This window comes from Anomaloglossus baeobatrachus, chromosome 8, assembly GCF_048569485.1.
Source record: "Anomaloglossus baeobatrachus isolate aAnoBae1 chromosome 8, aAnoBae1.hap1, whole genome shotgun sequence".
NCBI classification, from domain to species: Eukaryota; Metazoa; Chordata; class Amphibia; order Anura; family Aromobatidae; genus Anomaloglossus; species Anomaloglossus baeobatrachus.
In genome coordinates, this window is record NC_134360.1 from 180,259,285 (window position 1) to 180,281,084 (window position 21,800).

At 43.6% G+C, this 21,800-nt stretch overlaps 1 protein-coding gene across 1 annotated transcript; it reads left to right on the forward strand.

Annotated features, from left to right (window-relative positions):
• Positions 1-900: 900 nt before the first annotated feature.
• RGS4 (regulator of G protein signaling 4) lies at positions 901-14,917 on the forward strand. The gene is made up of 5 exons (XM_075322270.1): positions 901-1,117; positions 7,386-7,484; positions 9,804-9,865; positions 10,905-11,071; positions 11,584-14,917. Exons 1-5 carry the CDS (start codon positions 957-959, stop codon positions 11,818-11,820), a joined length of 726 nt encoding a protein of 241 aa, XP_075178385.1. The 5' UTR covers positions 901-956; the 3' UTR covers positions 11,821-14,917.
• The last annotated feature ends 6,883 nt before the right edge of the window (positions 14,918-21,800 follow it).

Below are 21,800 nucleotides of genomic sequence, written 5' to 3' on the forward strand. Positions count from 1 at the left end.
CCTCGTTTTGCCAGGGCGTCACACTCCCACAGGCAGCGGCGGTACTCCGTTACTGCACACCACGGATGGCAACACGAACTATATATCTACCCCCTGTAAATAATTCCCCCATTACATTTAGAGTGTCCCCAAGCCCCTGGGTCCGGAGACCCTCGAGCCATGAGTAATCACCCCCGGATCCAAGCGGTTCGACCGCTGCTGGGGCGGCACATATCTACCTGGTATTAATAACCCCCTCCCCCCTTTTCACTGCACCAGTGTTGTTTTTTGGTAAAATATTTTTTATACCTTTTAAATGTAGTAATTAAAGGTTATGTTTCATATGGGGTTTTTTTCTCCTTTGGTTTATAAGTATGAAAATGACATATAAATGATTCGACTACTTGGGGGGCAAACAAAATTCTTGTCCCAGGTGCTGCAATCCTACATACACTTCTGCGTATCCTTGTGTGTTTGTCTTTATGCCTCATTTCCTAGGATCTAATACGTTTTTTAGCTTTTTGTTGTGTTGGAGACTTAAATCCTGATTCAGTCCCAGTAGGTTCCGGTATGAGAAGTGTTGGGGTCGTGAGTCAGACATACACGAGAGCTGACACTCCATGCGCCTTCGCTCTCTGTAAATATTGGTCTATTCCCATAACTCTCTGTAGGATAAATATTTCTAGATTTCGCTCCACAAGCTTTCAGCCCTCTCGTTGGCAGCTCTTCCCTGATCACCTTGTTGTCAGCACTGGCGTCTGCTTGTCCTCCTACTCACACGTCATCACTGCCTTATTTTTTCCCTCTAAAGCAAGAGCAGGAGAGAGAAAAAAAAAAAAGGGAAATGAAAAAAAGGAGAGAAAGGGAGGGAAGAAGCTTGCAGGAGGGTGGGAGGATGCTGAGGGACCAGGGCTGGATGTGATTGGCTGCAGCCTGCCTCTGAGTCCTGCTGTTTGAGGCTATAAAAAGATGAGAGGATGGGAATCAACAGCAGCAGCAGCAGAGCAGCGACAAACTGGACAGACAAACCCAGTGAGACAGACACCAAGCAGACAAATAACAGGGACCCCGACCTCACAGCCAAGATGTGCAAAGGACTTGCTGGGGTGACCTCCTTCCCCGCCACCTGTCTGAAAAGGTGAGGCTGCAATCTGTATTGGGGGGTCATTATCATTATAAATGGGACCTTCAATACCAGGAACCTGTATATTGCAGAGCAGATCATTATACGGGGGGCCTTGCACCGTTTTGGGGCTTCCATACAGCACTGCAGAGCATTTCATCCCAGTTTCGAGAGCCTCAAGCAGCTGCTTCAAAGCGGAGAACATCATTGGTTCCTTATCCCGAGGTGTTAACCCTTTGCGCAATGGTTGCTTTGCATGGAGTCAGTTAATATTGTGTATTGGATCTAGATTTTCAGGTATCAGCTATATACAGAGATTGTTTCTTGTGGACATAAAGATTTTACTACAAGGTATAAGATAGCATTTTACAGTGGTGGCTCAGTGGTTAGCACTGCAGTCTTGCAGTGGTTGGGTCCTGGGTTCAAATCCCACCAAGGACAACATCTGCAAGGAGTTGGTATGTTCTCCTTGTGTTTGCACGAGTTTCCTCTGGTTTCCTCCCACACTCCAAAGATATACAGATAGGGACTCTAGATTGTGAGCCCCAATGGGGGCAGTGTTGCCAATGTATGTAAAGCACTGTGAAATTAATTGCGCTATATAAGTGAATAAATATTATAATAGATGTTGCTGAACATTAAAATAGTTCTAACAACGCAATTCATCCATGTTTAGATCAACAAAATGATCCGTGTTTTATTCTTGATGAGGATGTGCATCTAAAAATTATCCGTCAGCAGGAGAATAAATCCCTCATTAAAATAGTTAAAATAATAGTTAAAAAATTAACAGTAATAATAGTTAAAAAATAATAGTTAAAAAAATAGTTAAAATAATCCCACATTAAAATAGTTCTAACAACGCAATTCATCCAAATCATCAACAAAATGATCCGTGTTTTATTATTGATGAGGATGTGCGTGCCTGTAGGAGAAATAATCCCTCATGCTGATAGAATAGATTTCCATTGATCGATTATTTTATTACCTACGAGCCCATCGCTATTATATGTTGGATTGGTAATGGGCACTCATATCAGTAGAGAGAGCGAAGTTCTGCCCTTATACGAGGCTTTAATAACCCAAGTGACGTCCATGTGTCCTGCATTCATCGAAGGCTTTGGCAGCCAGCCTGGAATCACCGGCCATAAAGTGTAACAGTAACGCCAGTGTTTAGGGCGGTAATCCCGCACCATACCCCGGGTTACAGCCGCACACTTATCACCAGCTCTAGGGTCTTGTTGAATGTTTGTTACATATTTACTAATATTGACTATAGATAAACAATAGCAATTAGACAGAAATGTATCAATCACGGCAAATTGTTAGTTTTCAGTTCAGTTTCATTGATACTTTGCAATATTTTGGGAAGAGCAATGACCATAATCCGCTTTACTGCACTGCTGCAAGAAGTAGAATTGGTCGTGACAATGTAGCAACTTTGTGTTAATTAAAGTAAACAATGAATCAATCACTGGAGACAATTCTAAAGAAATTGTGACATTTGTGCTTGTGAATTTTTAAAAAATTGATTCATTTTTCTTCTTATAATGTTCATTATTAATCCTATTCTAGCACTTTATATATCTATTGCTTATATGGCACCGACCTATTCTGTAGCGCTGTGCATTTTACATGCTCACATCAGTCCCTATCCCCAGTGAGGCTCACAATCGTATTACCTTCAGTATGTCACGTACATGCAAACCCATGAGGGTCAATTTCATACAAAGTCAATTAACTTATCAGTACGCCTTAAGAGTGTAGGCGGAAACCAGAATATGCAGGAAATCTGTGCAATATCCAGAGAAATTAGTCTCCATGCAGATGTTGCACCCGGTAATGGCAAATCAAGGACTACTGTGCTGCCAATCACTAGATATACAGATGTAGCAGAGCTGGATGGGATATTAAACTTTTTCTTTTTTTGCAATTGAGCTAGAATAGTGCAATCACGTTACATGCAGCTCCATATTGCCATAGGGAAATCTCAGCTCTGCTATGCCTAGATGTATATATTTCACTTTTTAATAAATGGCAGAATACATAATATATATCCATGATGAATGTAAAAGCACCCATCATGGAATTTGGGGTATTATTCAAGGCTGGGCTATATATATAAATATATATATATATATATATATATATATATATATATATATATATATATATATATATATATATATATATATATATATTTATATATATATATATAGACAGACAGACATATATATATATATATGTATATATATATATATAGATGGATAGATAGATATATATGCATAAATATATGTATATATATATATATATATATATATATATATATATATATATATACAGAAATAGCAGAGCTGAAAATGTTGAGAGCTCCAAGACTTTATTTTACACATACATGAAAGTACACGATGTTTCATGTGGTGTCCAATACATACAGACTATACCATGAAGATAAGGCTCCCACTGCTGTGGTGCTGGGATAATTCCTATTATCCATAGTATTCTGCCCCTTATTTAATATGGGCTTTGTGCTTTTATATACTGTATGTATGATATATAGAGATTTGATTATAGATGACTGTATTCTGCGCCCAAAAGCTTGCCATCAATATACCATCAGCATTGTGTAATGTCATCCATCTGCGTATACCATAATGACATTACGGGCACTATATACATAGGGATAAGTCATTACAGATGCACTGTCTGGAGCCTGACATCTGCTCCATATCAACTGAGCCTTTCAATTAGGACTGGTTTGTATATGGCCGGGAAATGATGGTCTATGTCACTGTATGACGGGCATGACCATATTTTATTACGGTAAGATATGAGGAGGACTTATACATGGCAGTTTTATCGCTCATTTTTTTTTCCATGCCGTCCACTCCCATCATTCACGGGATATATTACTATGCAATTAAATGAATTATTATACAGTTCTGTATTAGGGATAGTCCAGACTTACATCATTGTTTGTTGGTTAGGAATTACGTGCCATGAGAAATTAATAATTAATATCACCAAGATTCCCATTTATTGATCAAATTATTTTTAATAAAATGTAAATTATTAAATTATTTCTTTTGAGTTACTACCTATTATTTTTTGTCCTTGGTGACCTATTTGGGGGCCTTAATTTTGGGTTCAGGTTTATCCTGTGGCTCCCCTTTTCTCTAGTTCAGACGTTGTTAACAAATGTAGGGGATATTTGTCACAGAAAGAAAGTTCCAGTTTTGGGGCCATGACGTCTTCTAATATTAAATAATAAGGGGGGAGTAATAAAGACTGTGTAAAGTGAGAAGAAACCCCCTCCGACTGCACCCCTGAGATTGGCGTTAATGACAGATAATAAGTGAGCACTGCCATGCTCAGGTGCTTGGTACTAGTGATGAGCGAGCACTACCATGCTTGGGTGCTTGGTACTAGTGATGAACGAGCACTACCATGCTCGGGTGCTTGGTACTAGTGATGAACGAGCACTACCATGCTCAGGTGCTTGGTACTAGTGATGAGCGAGCACTACCATGCTCAGGTGCTTGGTACTAGTGATGAACGAGCACTACCATGCTCGGGTGCTTGGTACTAATGATGAGCGAGCACTACCATGCTCGGGTGCTTGGTACTAGTGATGTGCGAGCACTACCATGCTCAGGTGCTTGATACTCCTAACGAGCAGTTGCTTCTCAGATGGGTGCAACTCGTGTACCTAGTATAATGGTAGTCAATGGGAAACTCAAGCATTATTCCGAGAATGTTTTCGGAAAAATGCTTGAGTTCCCCATTGACTTCATTATACTCGGTACTCAAGTCGAGCCCGTCCGAGCGTCCAACTACTCTTAACGAATACTGTGCACCCGAGCATGATAGTGCTCGCTCATCACTAGTATCGAGCACCTGAGCATGGTAGTGCTCGCTCATCACTACTACTGAGCACCTGAACATGGTAGTGCTCGCTCATCACTACTACTGAGCACCCGAAGATGGTAGTGCTCGCTCATCACTAGTATCAAGCACCTGGGCAGGGTAGTGCTCGCTCATCACTACTACTGAGCACCCGAAGATGGTAGTGCTCGCTCATCACTAGTACTGAGCACCCGAAGATGGTAGTACTCGCTCATCACTAGTACTGAGCACCCGAAGATGGTAGTGCTCGCTCATCACTAGTATCAAGCACCTGGGCAGGGTAGTGCTCGCTCATCACTACTACTGAGCACCCGAAGATGGTAGTGCTCGCTCATCACTACTGATAAACTCACTTGCCTTTAATTAAAAAGCTGGAGGCTTTCAATGTGTTCATATCACATAACGCTGTCAGGTTATTATGACCTAGATTTGCTTGTAATTTTGATACAGCCCATATATATTCTAATCACGTGAATCTGGCTGCTTTTTCTGATGCTCACTGAGCAGACTGTATGATATATTCATTTCTGCCTCACTCCAGGCTATAAGCCACAATGGCAGTTACTACACTCTTATGTGGGCACAAAGTTAAAGAGGAGTCTTGGTTTAATTAAAGGGGTATTCCATTTGGAATAAATTAATAGGAATCTGCAGCACAGGAGATCATTTCTATAAATCCTCACCAAGTGGCAGAATGGGACACTTTTATCCCCATTATACTGAAGTGGCTGTATACATAATTGACAACCGCTCCATTGATTCTCTATGAGATTACCGGAGAGCTGATTTCGACTTTCTATGGCAGCCCCATAGGAAATTAATGGAGCATGTGCACTGCCACTCCATACTAACAATGCAAAAAGTGCCTTGTTCTATCGATTGGTAATGGTCCCCAGCATTCGGACCCTCTTCAATCTAAAAGTTATAACCAATCCTGTGGATAGGTGATAACTTTTTCCAACTAGACAAATCCCTAATATCATACTACAAGGATCATTAAATGGTTGAACATTGACTTGTAAGGAAGCTTTCTCCAATAGGCTCCACTAAAGAGACAGTTTTTCTTCTTTCTCGAGGAGTTAATTTGAACGCCTTTTCTCAGGGGGCATTGCCTGACCCGTAAGACTATTGCAGCTGGCATTAACCACAAGGAGATATAGTATCATTATGCCATAAGGATGTACATCTAGGATAAATTGTGTAAATGAGGCTTCAGGTCACAGTTACACATAGTGGATCCGAGTGATAGGGCTGTTCTTAGGTTCACTCTCATGATTGTATAACATTATCGGATTTCATTCGGACCATTATTATACTCTGTGGCAGTGCAGATCTGTGATTTTTTTTCTCATGCCTATTCGGCATGATAAAGCAATCACTACATGAGAATTGGATCACAAGCACCCATATAAGTCTATGGGTGCGACGAGTGAAACATCAGACTACACTGATGACATTTGAGTACAGTCCGATATACACAGAGACAGATAATGGAGAAGATGGAGAAATTAATCTCTCCATCTTCTCCACACATGTGATCCGATTCTCAGTGAATGGCACTCCGTCACACTCACAGTAGAGTCTAAACCGAGTGTCATTAGCATATTGCATCCAATTATTTTGCATCAGTGTGACCCCGGCCTTATACCTCTGCCACTGATGATTAGTTATGTCCCATGCAAAACTTGATTTCCTCTCTCCTTCACTCAGTTACAACCTTCCATTATGTGACAAATATACGTCATATTCCGAGGATCAATGGCAGTGGAGATTTCTATAGCGCTTAATGTATATTTATCTCACCATAAAGGTCAAATAAAAGGCAAAATTTTAGCGGCATTTGATAGGAAGAACCAAAGCCCAAATATATGAGTATGTATAAAATTTGGTCCAAAAAAAGTCTTAAAATAGCAAAGAATAAAGACTATGAATTAAGACTAATTTCAGTCCAATCACTAACATTTTTCCTCTCGCTGCTAAAATGGATAAACTTCAGAGAAAATCAAAAACAATTCCATAAAACACTTTCTAGAAATTCTACAGCAATCCTACAAGGTGCACTGCGATTTTTAGTTTTTGGGTTGTTTTTTTACACTTTTGGTTCATAGCCGCTATAAAAAAACACATAGATAAAAAAAGCTTGTAAAATAATACTTTTAAGGAAGTCAGAAAAAAATTGGCAAATTTTACGTGAAAAGGAAGCTTTAAAAAAGTGGAAACTTTATGAAGTCATGGATGGTTAATATTGTATTTCATTTTCATATTAAAAATGCCCTGACTGTCCTTGGTCTTGTATCCGGAATATTTTGTAGAATTGGTCATAGTTATATAAAGTAGAATGGACGACTAGTTACACAATTTCCTTGTTTCCTTTTAGTGCCAAAGATATGAAGCATCGACTTGGATTTCTCCTACAGAAAGCTGATAGTTGTGATAACGGCACTTACGTGAAGAAAGACAAACCTGGTTGTCAGAGGTAAGATCATCCTGTCCCTTGTGTGTATTTATGCCTCACACTAATTACATAATAATTGCCAATTACCCATAGATTAATTGCTAATGGATAGCTGTGTGCAATTCTAGAGAAGGGAGATCCATCTCGGTAAAGTATAATAAGCAGAGCTGTTTACTAATCACATCTCGGGGCAGCTGGTGAGATAATCATCTGGTGCCGGCTGTTATATAATACGTTCTCGGTGCACGCGCAGCCCGGATTGCCAACACCGGGGAAGATTAATTCATACTAAATCGTCAGGATCCTGAAATGAAATCACCATATACAACAAGTTAATTATGGGGATTAGAAAAATGGATTTAGGATTTGTACACATTTACGCTTCTCCCTACAAATGACATTCTCATGTGGAAACGTGACCCGCTATTACTGATCCTAGGCTAGCGTCCACAGCAATTATTCACCTAGTAATTATAGGAGTTTGTGACCCCTTCAAAACAGCCCACGCACATGTAATTTTATACACCCCATTGCTCAGCATTAAGGCTCATTTAGAGGTCAATTTTTCATATATGAGCTCTATCTGTCACAGAACTGTGACTATTATAGTATATGGGGCTATTTATTCATATGTCCGAGTATTCTTGGGGACTGGTTATTTCTCACAAAATCACGGAGACAGGTTTGAGTTTTGATTGGAGTCACTGATAAAACTCTTTTATGGGACCATGAAAAAATTGGTCGGTGCTTAGATGCCATCTATGGGCTTTTGGGTGTTCATGGATTGTTTGATAAGAGAATCTTGAGCAACCCATCATGTTGTAGTAAGAGAGGAGCAGATTGATACCGCATTTTTAGGATTATATGAAACACTTTTTTCCCCAAAAAACTGAATAAATAATGTGGATGTGTCTCATAAGCTTTATGTAACTTACCAGAGCGTACAGGGGTGGTGGCCATAGGCCATAGGGTGGGGTCATAGGAAGCCAGAGGTGGCATGAGTGGGGTGATGTTGTGGGCCCTGGGCTGGGAGGAGGAGGGGGAGCATTGGCAGTTCGAGGCAGGCACCATTAATCTCTCGATGACAAACTCAATGGAAAAGTTGTCTGAGGTGGCGCATGTGCAAGATTGAGATCTTGGAGAGCGGAGATCTCAATCTGCACATGCACCGCCTCAAGCACCATTTTCCTGAAATCCATAGCCAGGAGATTAATAGCACCTGCCTCGTGCCACCAGTAAAACCCCTCCTCCCAGCCCAGAGCTCGCAACATCGCTCCACTCGTGCCGCCACTGGCTTCTTCTGAACCCTGTCCACTGTCCCCTAGCAACCTACATTTGGCTTATAAGACGGACCATAAGACTACGAAACGGACACCCATTTTTACATAAAAAAAACCTTTATATTTTTTCTTTAAGTTTGGGGTGCGTCTTATAGTCTAGTGTGTCTTATAATCTAAAAATATGGTATATTGTTTGGCGGGAAAAGATTCAATATAACTTGCACTTTAAATCCTTGTACATTGAAGACTTAGGAGTCCAGTGGGCGGATCTAACTAGTGATTGACTGCTCTCCTGGTATAAATGTATATACCATGATTGCTATCAGTCATAGATTATGGTCCCCCACCGGAGTTTTAGTCTACAATAAACAAGGATTTTAATGGCTAAAGTGCAAGTGATACTGAATCTTTTTCCACAAAAAAGTTTCGAAAGTTATGTTTCGGTTTACACTACTCCTCACACTCTATAGCATTCTGATTTCTGATCAGGCTGCATGTTCAATATTTCAGTTTACCTTTAAATTACACATTTAATACAAATTGTCTCTCCAGTAAAGGAGACAAACTCTAGCACAGCGCCACCTATTGGAAGTAGCTATCCTAAAAGTCACAAGTTGATTTTTAACAATCCTTTGCAATATGACTCAGGATATATGTAAGCCAGATCAGAATCCCAATTTGCAGACACGGTGTTTCGGGGTGCTTGCCTAATTATTACATTTATATATAAATAATAAATTAATATATAATATATATTATTACATTATTTATTATTATTACATTTATTTTAAAATTTTATTTTATTTTTTATTAAATATACATTTAATACAAAAAATTTGTACACCTTCCTAGAGTCCTACACAGCCATGTAGAAATGTACAATGGATGAAAAGTGGGAAGTGTAGAATAGAAAACATAACACTAATCATAGGTCAAAAGTAGAAGCTTATTGTGTGAATTGGCTTATACACGGGGTATAATCTACACAGATCTCTGTTGATGTGTTACGCAGGACAGACATATTGCATAGGTTACAGAATATGTCTCTCTTTTTCTCCAGGCTAACTCAAGAAGAGGTTAAGAAATGGGCCGAGTGTCTGGAAAATCTGATTAGCAATGAATGTAAGTAATCAGCTGTCAAGTTAGAATCAATATTAGCAAAACAGAAGAAATTAATATGCTAATTATCAGACCCCACTAATCGTTAGAACAAAAGGTCAGAGGCACTTTATTGAGGTCGGTATTCATATGGCTCCCAACTGACTTTCACTTATTGACTCAGGAGAGGTGGTGTTGGACCATCCATTGTAATGGCCAAAACAGTGCTTCAATGCATTTCTTCCTTTGATTATAAGGTGTTTTAGAGTCTAGATGTTGAGTATTGACCTTAACAGAATTGTTAACACTAGAGTTTTATAAGGTGTCATACTCATAATAAGAACATACTACATCCTTCGTTAGCTAAAGGCTACAATTAAAGTTCAATCACAGCTGGAGAACCACCATATAAGCTAAATTATGAACTTGATGCTTTCTAGACAAGTTCGCATTTAAACCCACCCATATCCAGTAGTATACGTGACTTGAGTCAGCTAAGGAAACCCTAATGGATGGGACGTGAGAAAGATGACTGTCCTAGAGATATTGTCCTCTGTATATCAGACCTCAGTGACGTCAGCATAAAGTCACTTCTTGTCTCAAATGTCCTCGTTTGGCTACGGTACAAGACACTCAGTGATACTTCTAATCCCCAGAGATGGGAAGTTTTTAATTGATGTGTTAGTTCAACTGTATCATGGTTTCCATATTTTAAGGAATTTTTCCCCTTTCCTGACCCACAGTACTTGAATTAGATGTTGAAATGTTAGACATATGGTGAGCACCACCAAAAGAGCCTTCATTTTATAGTGTGGTCTTCAACTATTTATTTCATACTGTACACTGAAGGTCAAGATACTCAATGAAGTAATCTAATAAAATACATTTTCACTTGGGTAATTTGTTTTATGGTTTTCTCTACTTCAGATTGTATTATGTAGCATGTGTACTTCCACTTCTTATAACATCTGAAGGAGACTGTTGAATAGAATTGTAGTGTTAAAGGTTTTAGAAAGCGGCAATTTTTTTCTTCATCTTCTAACAGACTCGATATTATTTTTAGGTGGTACAGTGGCTTTTCGATCCTTCCTTCAATCAGAGTACAGTGAAGAAAACCTTGATTTTTGGCTGGCATGTGAAAATTACAAGAAGACAAAATCAACAGCAAAACTTTTAAGCAAAGCCCAAAAAATCTATGATGACTTCATTTCTGTTGAGGCTTCCAGAGAAGTAAGTGTTCTACAGAAATTTTATTTAACAATGTAATTTGATGACAACACTCTCAACTTGAAAGACACTTAGAAGTAATGTAATTATTTTAGAGCTGTATAACTGTTACCAAGACTTTAGTAATTCACCTCATCCATCGGAGTGGGATGAAGGTTGTAGACCCCAGGCATTGACTATGGACCACAAAGGTCAGAAACATGTTGCCTTGCTCCTAGCCTATGCTCTGTACCTTGGAAGAATTTTTGGATGTATTTTATCTGTTGAATAAAAGTTTTTGGATTTTATTCCTGGACAAGTGCTGTTTTTCTTTTTTCTATTTTTAGTTGTAGACCTCATTTTATCAACAATTTTTTGACTGCTTGGTTTTATATTTTCCCAGCTTCATGCATCTGGAATTACACTTTATAGATAAAAGTTTCAAATCAATATTTTATTGTTCTGTTTGAAACCAATTTTTTGAGACTTTTCAGGTAATATAGATTTTAACATATTTTCTTTAACTTTTTTTTCAGGTCAACCTAGATTCAATTACTCGAGAAGAGACAATCAAGAATATTCCTCACCCAATACATTCTACTTTTGACCAGGCTCAGCACAAAATATTTATCCTAATGGAGAAGGATTCCTACCGACGCTTTCTCAAGTCAAATTTCTACCTGGACCTTGTCCATTTGACCACCAGTGGAAGTACTAAGAAGATGAAAGGTCTCAGCACTGACAGCAACCCCTTCATTCCTCAGTGCGCTTAAGACACAGACTGTGCATGGCCGCAGCTAAGAACTGATTGTCTATGTGCTCTTATCTATACTCTACCATGGCTCAGATCTGGTCCTGAGTTTGCTCCTCTTATTTATTAAATGTGTGTGTCTCGCATGCATTTTTGTTCTGTTGGCGTTGAGCCTCAAGAATTCTTTAGACCTGTGCAATGTTGTACAGACTAGGTACTTACTGTCGAATGGGTTAAGCATGTCTATTGCAATATTCTCAGGTGATACTTGTGAAAGATTTATGGTGCCTTCATTATGAAGGACTTACTTATTCTATCTTATACAAGATATGATGCTATAGAGATCCATTTGACACCAGCCGGCAGAGCGTGACGTGAATTAGCTTTTTAATTGTAACTGTCTAAGGGCGTACGAACGTTCTCCTTCACAATGGAGGGGACGCGGTCCGGATCAATAGCATAGATATTCAATTTTTTCTCTAGTCTAGGGAAGCCAATAGATAGCGACATATTTTCTTTGCTGTATTTACAGTGTCATATCATTAATAGATGGGAGTTAGATACTACTGACGGAGGCAGGAACACTGCATTTATTTTTATTACAGATATTTATTTTGACAATGTTTTTAATTTAATTACAGTCATTTGCCTTTTTCTAAGGATTTATGGAGTTTTATTTTGTTTTTTTCTTGATTGCTTTTTTTATAAATTATTATTGTTAAGATGAAGAGAATCGTTCTGATGGGTCAATGAACAATGCGAGGGATAAAGGCAGAACAAGGACAGTGGTGACGACTGCTGGCGGCTATTGCTGGCGATCAATCCTTTCATTCAATAGTGTTACGAGCATGTATCTGCCTGGGAACTTTAAAACTTGTGCATGTTTATGATTTGCAAAAAAAATAAGTATGTGATGCCAAATAAACTATGTCGTGTAAATAGTGTTATATTACGGGGACGGCATCCTGGGGTATATTGTTCCTGTGCAGCTGTGTCTCAATCGTACTTAGTAAATATATAGAAGAAGAAGAATAAATTAATTATTAAAAGAAGAGAGATGGAAACATTTATTTCAACCAGACCAGGTTTAATGTCAACAAGGCAATTTGGTCCCTGACTATAAGTCAAAAAAAGCTTAAAGGGCTATTCCCATCTCCATTATCCTATCCCAATAAATAGTAGGCTTAATAATAAGAATATTAGCAAATACCTCCAATTAAAAATTTAGTATAGTTCTTCTGAAAAGCTATGTCACTTACCTCATGTGCAGGGCATTACAGTAGTTTAAGTATCCATGGTTATGGTCACGCATATAGGGATAGTCAGTAGGTAGTGGTTGTAACCATGGATACCTAAGCTACTGTAATGCTCTGCACAAGTTACCATAACACATATAGGGACAGTTAATTGGTAGAGGTTGTAACCATGGATACCTAAGCTGTAATGCCCTGCACATGAGGTAAGAGACATGGCTATATCAGGAGAACTATAGTATATTTCTAATTGGAGGTGTTTTCTAATATTCTTATTATTACACCTACTAGATATTGAGATGGGAATTCCCTTTTATCTCCTGGAACATCGACCCAGATTTTCATGTATTATACGCAACTGACTGAAGGCCATATATGAATGTAAAGCGTATGTAACATTACTTATTGAGAAAGGAATGTAAAATGGGGCCAATATCAATAAAACAATTAAGAAATACATTGTATTTTGATTCTAATATTCATTTGTACTCTATCCCCTGAAACTAGAGACTTCCTGAGGTTTGAGGGTCTCTACACCGCATGTGCCAGATAGTGAATCTATTGACATAGCATGGGTTACGTGCCATCTCAAAACAAATAGTGCACCCTTAAAAGTAATAATTCCCCCTAAATACCTCTTCCTCTAAAGTCCCCCCTTAAAATATGATGATGCCCCTTGAGTACCCTCTTAATTAATAAATGTATTAATGCCCCTGCAAAACTTTCAAGTCTGTACTTTCCCGTGAAAACAGAGCAAGCCGGCACAGGCAGCCCAATCCAATAACGTCATTCCGCCGCCTGTGTCGGGACTCGTGTGTTGGAGGCCATAGCCCTACAGAAGCCTGTGGCTTAACGGATGGAGAGTGATAAGGAGCTTATAAATCCTTCTTCGACCACAGGATCCCACTGTATCAATATCATGTTGATACCATTACCATTCAAAATGGTACTTGCCTGGAGATCTAGGCATGGGCAAGAAGTCCGTGGATTGTGCAATCCCAAAGCTCTCCAGCTCTGGTGCCCCTACTTCTTAGAGGTAGTACTTTCTTTTTCTTCTATTAAAATGTAGAACCCCCAAGGATTTTGCACCCAGGGCTGCTGTCCCTGCACCCCATCCCATGCTATGCCACTGAGTGACACAAATAACTAGTCATGGGCACAATGTGCAGATAGAGTGTCAACATGACCAATGACGAGGGGGATCCTATACCATCTGCAATCAAATTTTGAAGAATGTGCTAGTATTAAAAGTGACAAACATCCTAAACATGGATCCTAGCCAGTACTAAGGATACATACTCTATTTTATTCTTCAGTGCAATTGTGATGGTTAATGGCACAGAATGGGGAGATGCTAATATTTATGTATCACCCTATTAAATATAATTCTAGAAGAATGTGAAAATCTTGGTTCTTTTCCTCTAATATAAGTAAAGGAGACACTGCATATTGGAGAAACGACCATATTATACTTACAAGAACACTGGCAATAACCCTGCAATTTATTGGCATTCACAACATTGTGTTACTGAAACAATAAACTCAAATATGCCTGAATACGTCCATCTTGTGAATAATTTGTGGGAATGTTGCCTATAAATAGTACACCAATATGACGCCTGGCACTAGTACTGTGCCATAAATATGATAACCACAGTGCAGACTTTATTTCTGATGGTTCCCAATTACTGTACATATGCTCCGTATAACATTTGTGTTTAGCTCTTCTGTAATGTCAGTATGCGATACATGATGTGAACAGCAAATGTCTACTTTCTGTGCCTGGGTCAGGCCATATGTGGCTGAATTTGAGACTATTTGTTGTATAACTAGAAATAAAGATGTTTCCTATAGACAAACCTAGAATTCTGTTGTTATGCTTCTTATTATTGTATGTTACTTATGGCTAGAGATGAGAGAACCCGCGGAAGTTTTGTTCAGCGGGTTCAGCCAGACTTTGCATCAAGTTCAGTTTGGGACCTGGACTTGACCTGAACCTCAATGGAAGTCACTGATTGGGCAGTTCAGGTCTCCACCCACATGAATCCCGCCATAAACAGATCACGGAGGGTGGACAGAGTTTTTCCATTTCTTTTCTGTGTACATGTAAAATAGGGTTGCTGTAGTCGTGGTCTGTGTGTCGTGCAACCCCCTGGCCCTGCTACAGGCAGATTGAGGGCCCAGGCGTCATCTTCTTGCTGGTCCCTTTATCTCAGGGACCTAGTTTTTAAGCTCCTCACAGAAGCCAAACCTTTCCTTAACCCCTGGTGTACTTGCTGTGAAATGCCACCGAGCTACCCGTCTATGGCACTCCACCAGCACTGTTTATCTAACCTGCACCTTTCTAGCACTGCTACATCTTTTCTATCTACAAACCACTCTGCTGTCCTAACCATCACAAACCTAATGTTACTAAGGCTATGTGCGCACGTTGCGTATTTGCATGCAGTTACGCTGCGATCACTGCATGCATCCTGCGTCTCCAGTATAATCTATGAAGATTATGCAGGAGACGTGCACACGTGGCATGTTAGAAAGCAGTGCTTCGGCATCTAGTGACCCTTTTGGCCACTAGATGGCACCGGCCGCACTTTCAACATAACCAGCCTAAAACCGAATAAAACTTTCTACTTGTGGTTTTCAGAGGGGAGTTCTTCGTACGCTGACCACCTCCTTACACTCACTACACCCGATCACGCTGTTGTTACCCCCAGTTTGAGCTGATCAAACAATGGAAGCGGCTCGTACTGGGCTGAGTACCTGAGCACAGTGATGCTCGCGGGGGTGGTTTGCATATGTGAAGCACCTCAACTCTGTTTTTTTGTAAAATCTGTGTTTGATACAAACACCGAACCTCGGGTTCGCTCATCTCTACTAATGACAACCAGGAGAAGATAGGAGCATTATTATAGATGTGACACAAATCCCCTTCGAAAAAGGGATCCATATTCAGCTACAGCTTTTGATGGATCATCTTAAGCCTGCTTTACACGGTACGACCGATTGTGCGATTTCACAATCGATCGTACCCGCCCCCGTCCTTTTTGCGTCACGGGCAAATCGCTGCCCGTGTCGCACAAAGTTAGTAACCCCCGTCACACATACTTAGCTCTCGTGCGACCTCGCTGTGGGCGGCGAACGTCCACTTCCTGGAGTGGGAGGGACGTTCGGCGTCACAGCGACATCACACGGCCGCCGGCCAATAGAAGCGGAGGGGCGGAGATGAGCGGGACGTAAACATCCCGCCCACCTCCTTCCTTCCACATAGAGCCGGCGGCGGCCGCGGGAGGCAGGTGAGCTGCTCATCGTTCCCGTGGTGTCACACGGAGCAACGTGTGCTACCACGGAAACGATGGTCAACTAAATTAAACGATATTATGGAACCTAGCGAGCAGTACCCGACTCACGATTTGTGAGCGATACTGCGTCGCTAGGAGGTGTCACACAGGCCGGCATCGCCAGCGATGCCGGATGTGCGTCACAAAATCCGTGACCCCGACGATCTATCGCAAGATAGATTGTCTGGTGTAAAGCAGCCTTTAGTCTGCAGTGGTGATACCCCTACCCAACATCATACTGATTAAATCTGGAAACTCATATTACTGATGGACTGGAAGGGTATGACACTCCCTAAATTATATGATAAAGCTTTTAGGGAAGAGTATAAATTAATTTTACTGGATAGTAGACAGATTTCAGACCCTTACATGTCTTATGCTCATGATGTTATGTAATAAAAATAGACTTGGGGAGTTTAACAGTAGAGAACCTATCCTTTAGCAAAGCTTTTTTAACCCCTTCACTCCATGGCCATTTTCTGTTTTTCCCTTTTTGTTTTTTTCCTCTCCTTCTAAGAGCCATAACATTTTAAATTTTTCAGTCAATATAGCCATCTAAGAGTATGTTTTTTGCAAGAAGAGTACTTTTGAAAGACATCATTTATTTTACCATGCCATGAACTGGAAAGTGAGAACAAAAACGTGCTCTATTTACTATATGGTAAAAATGACCTGTCAGTATGATTATCCAGGTCAGTACGAGTTCGTAGATACCACACATGTATAGTTTTTGTATTTAAAAGGTGAAAAAAAACACAAAAATCGTCAGCTGACCCCTGGCTGTCATGACAATCCATCAGCGATGATGTCACGGGAGCACTGATAGGAGAGGGACTGATGCGCTCCACGCTGGTGCGAGTTAAATTTTGATATTAGGGATTAACGGCAGAATTTAACTGTTTAACAGCCATGGGCAGACCTCCGATCCACCTACGGCTGTTAGAGGCTCGTGATAGCTAATTAAATTAGCCGGCAAGTGTGGGGAAAGATACGGGCTCAGAATGTGAGCAGGGACATATGACGTAAATATATGTCAACGGTCGTGAGGGGGGGGTTGTCCAGTCGAAATCCATAAGTCTCCAGGATTGTCTGACCTATCAGAGTATTCTTCTTTCTCTCTTTATTATCCAAACCTGACAAAAGCTTGAAAGAACGTCTCCCACTCTGGAGGACTTAGCAGGTTCATGCAGATAATTGATCAACTGGATAGCATGCAATGCTTTATTTCCTCTGTAGGGCACTAACAGATCACAGCTAATCACAAGGGGATCCATCAGGAATATACCCTATGATCTCTGTATCATCAGAGACCTTTCTATGGCATACGATGAGGGCTGTCAACTGACCAGAAATCACTGGACAGTCCATAAAAATGTAGGACTTTTCCCACTTTCCATACCTGTGACTGTTAGTATCATCATTTTAAAGTTCACAGTGAATCAGTGAATTCAGTTCTCCAGTTGTATGTGTGTCGCCCTGGACAAGCCAGGGGCCACAGAGAACAACACCAACACACCCCACACTCCCTGCAGGCACATCAAGGTCAGACACAAAATCCTTGTTGCCTTCCTCCAGGGGCTGATGTCCACACCAGGGGGCGGAGCCAGGCGGTTGGTCTCCACCCACCGAGGAGTTCACAGTCCTGGAGGCAGGAAAAGGAAGTTCAGTTAAGCTAGGGAAGTGAAGGAGTGAAGAGTCGAGTTTTGACAGTGAAAGTGGAAGGAGGAAAGTGTAGTAGCAGAGCAACTGACTGATAGCGTCCAGGTGTGTGGCCCGGGCGAGACAGCAAGGTTGGCAGACGGTGGTGACCATCTGCAGGAGTGGCTGATTGGAGTCTACCGTAAGGACCGTGGACGGGTGGTGGCCCGGCGGTACCGGACCGGTACGCAAAGAGAAGCCAGCACCATTGGCAGGGGCTTTTCGGACCCCGGCAAGGCTAGGAGTCGCCGTGAATTTGCCGAATCCGCTAGTGAAGGGGACCTCCTGGGTTTCCAAACAGTCAAGTCCCGACAGAAGGCAACAGTCCAACCCAGTGAGAGAGACACCGCCACCGCCAAGGCAACCGTTTCTCGGGGCCAGCGCCTGCGGGCAAAAGGGGCTCCTCCGGCCCATATCCAGGTCGGGGAGCAGGTTACCGGTGGGAACCCATCGAAACCATACAGACTGAGTAGGTGCAGGGAAAAGACAGTCACTGCTAACCTGCAGGGAACAACAACACCGCAGCCGTCCGAGGGACCCGTCCATCCAGCCGCTTGTTTTACCGTGAACTGTGTCATCATCATTGGGCTAAGTGAGTACCTCCGTGCCGTGCGGCACAGCGCTGCCCCTGCGACCCTGCACCTCATCAGGCCCCGCAACCCGCCTGTCATCAATCCTTACCCCATCACCGGGCCCCGGGACAACCAACCCCCTACCCATGGAGGGGAGAAATAACAACTCAGCTACTCCCTGTCATCGCTCCCGGGATCCCCGTCTAGAGCAGCGGTGGTGTCACCAAAATCACCACAACCGTGGGTGGCGTCACGGACAATATCTCCAAAACCAAACCACCCCTTTTCACTCACGGGCGAGGAGCGCCGCTCGAGTCCCCGGGATCCGGCCCATCGCTCGAGCCACCGAGCAGCAGCAGCCGCAGAGCAGCGGCAGCCGGACCTGAGCAGTGGGAGAGCGCAGCGTCCCCTCCTCCGCCCGCGACAACTTGGCGTCACGAACAGGATCTTACCGCTCTGCCGTTGGGTAGAGGTGCGCCTTGTTACCGGCGGAGGTGTCCGGCCAGAAAATTTCAGAAGCCGCCATCTTTGGCGCGAAGAGTTCCCGCTCGAGCGTCTCCTCGAGTAGTGGAGGCGCGAAGGCCAAAACCCCGCCCCGATAGAGGAGGGGCCGGAAAGAAACTAAGGGGGACGAAATGGCGGCTGGCCACATGTGAGCACGGCTATGGAAGCAGGGACGCCAGGACCCTGCGGCCACTGACTGGTTCCTGGAAGAGGCCGCTGCTAAAGATGCTAAGTCTGACCGAGAACACCGTGGTCCCCGCGCCTGGCCTCGCAGCGTGGGTGGAAGTCCGGACCGTCCAGCTAAGCAGCCGTCTGCAGGTCCACATGCAGCTCCTCCTGGAGGAGTGGGAAACCGACATGGCGGAAGTGGTGGCGGCCATACGGAGACGCGAGGTGGAGGGAGTCTTGGAAGGGAGGGTAAGTGACCCACGCCCCTGTACCCCTAGTGGGTCGGTCATCGCGGCTGAGGGACCCGGTCCATACCCGCTCACCCTGCTATCTCCCCCGCTACCCGTGTTGGCTGCTGCTGCCCCGCTACTAGGCCCGCTACCACCACCACCGGTAGCGGTACCCTGCCAATCCGCCCCGGCGGACCGACCTGCAGCAGAAGCTCATGACCGCCCTGATCCGCTTCCATGGAAGAAGCCGAAGGCTGAGGCCGTCAGAAAAGATGCACTGGAGGCACGGCGGGGATGCAGCTGCCAGGAGGCAGAGCAGGCCATGTCACAGCGGGGTCCCTCATTACTGAAGGTGCCGGTCGTAGCCGACATGGAGGGACTCTGGCTGGGTCCGTCCCCCGCACACGCTGAACCGGAGCAAGCAAAAAGTGCTCCATACTGGGAGCGGCGGCAACGGCAGCTGCGCAGAGAGATCGATGCCCGAGAGAGGTGTAGAGCGGATGTGCATGCCCGCATGAATATAGAGGGAGATCACCCGCAGCGAGCTACCATCGGGGTCCACAGCGGTGCACCATGTGAAGGTGGCACTAGAGCCCCGCGATTGAGAATGGACTGTTGAGCAGTAAAAGTCGGCTGTCCTCCGCCTAAAAGTTGTCCCCGTTGGGACCACCAGAGTGCTGTTCACAGTTTGAAAAGTTTGAAAATGAACGATAAGTCAATGATAACCGTGAAAAGTCACCTGATTGCACCCTGATTTGGAATCGGTCGTAGCCGTCAACTGGTCCCCGTTGGGACCCCCTTTACAAGTTCACATAGAAACTTCTATGAACATGCCTGAGAACTAGCAGGGCAACCACAAACTTAGTGGCTTGTAAATAAAAATGTTGTTGCAGCTTCCACTGTTGCCGCCTCTGGAGAGGCAGGTTGGAGGGAGGGCCCGCAGTGGAGCAGGCTGGGGCTCAGCCACCACCGGAACCGGTGGCTACCCTCTGGGGGTTCCAGGGGCTCCCCATGGACGTGAGTCCCCTGGAAAGGACAGAACCCGCTCGGGCAATTTGTGCAGGACTGGGGTCAAGGGGTGCTGCCTATTTGTTTAGGGGCAGCATCAGGGCCAGGTTGCTTGGGTGGGTGAGAGCGAAAGCCGTAACCGTTACTGTAACGTTTAAGTAAGAGTACCTCCCGATGTGGGAAGATGTTATTTTAATTGTAAGTGTGTTACCGTTTTTACCTTTTCATATTTTTCCAGTTGGTGAAAATAAAACCGGTGTTGGACGGGCAGCCCGAGGACGGTCTGCATTAAACTAAGGGGGAATGTGTCGCCCTGGACAAGCCAGGGGCCACAGAGAACAACACCAACTCACCCCACACTCCCTGCAGGCACATCAAGGTCAGACACAAAACCCTTGTTGCCTTCCTCCAGGGGCTGATGTCCACACCAGGGGGCGGAGCCAGGCGGTTGGTCTCCGCCCACCGAGGAGTTCACAGTCCTGGAGGCAGGAAAAGGAAGTTCAGTTAAGCTAGGGAAGTGAATGAGTGAAGAGTCAAGTTTTGACAGTGAAAGTGGAAGGAGGAAAGCAACTGTAGCAGAGCAACTGACTGATAGCGTCCGGGTGTGTGGCCCGGGCGAGACAGCAAGGTTGGCAGACGGTGGTGACCGTCTGCAGGAGTGGCTGATTGGAGTCTACCGTAAGGACCATGGACGGGTGGTGGCCCGGCGGTACCGGACCGGTACGCAAAGAGAAGCCAGCACCAGTGGCAGGGGCTTTTCGAACCCCGGCAAGGCTAGGAGTCGCCGTGAATTTGCCGAATCCGCTAGTGAAGGGGACCTCCTGAGTTTCCAAACAGTCAAGTCCCGACAGAAGGCAACAGTCCAACCCAGTGAGAGAGACACCGCCACCGCCAAGGCAACCATTTCTCGGGGCTAGCGCCTGCGGGCAAAAGGGGCTCCTCCGGCCCATATCCAGGTCGGGGAGCGGGTTACCGATGGGAACCCATCGAAACCATACAGACTGAGTAGGTGCAGGGAAAAGACAGTCACCGCTAACCTGCAGGGAACAACAACACCGCAGCCGTCCGAGGGACCCGTCCATCCAGCCGCTTGTTTTACCGTGAACTGTGTCATCATCATTGGGCTGAGTGAGTACCTCCGTGCCGTGCGGCACAGCGCTGCCCCTGCGACCCTGCACCTCATCAGGCCCCGCAACCCGCCTGTCATCAATCCTTACCCCATCACCGGGCC

Coding starts and splice junctions, on each gene's coding strand:
- RGS4 (XM_075322270.1), top strand. CDS start 957: ATGGGAATCAACAGCAGCAGCAGCAGAGCAGCGACAAACTGGACAGAC. Junction 7,485..9,803: donor GACAAACCTGGTTGTCAGAG/GTAAGATCATCC, acceptor CTTTTTCTCCAG/GCTAACTCAAGAAGAGGTTA. Junction 9,866..10,904: donor AAATCTGATTAGCAATGAAT/GTAAGTAATCAG, acceptor TATTATTTTTAG/GTGGTACAGTGGCTTTTCGA.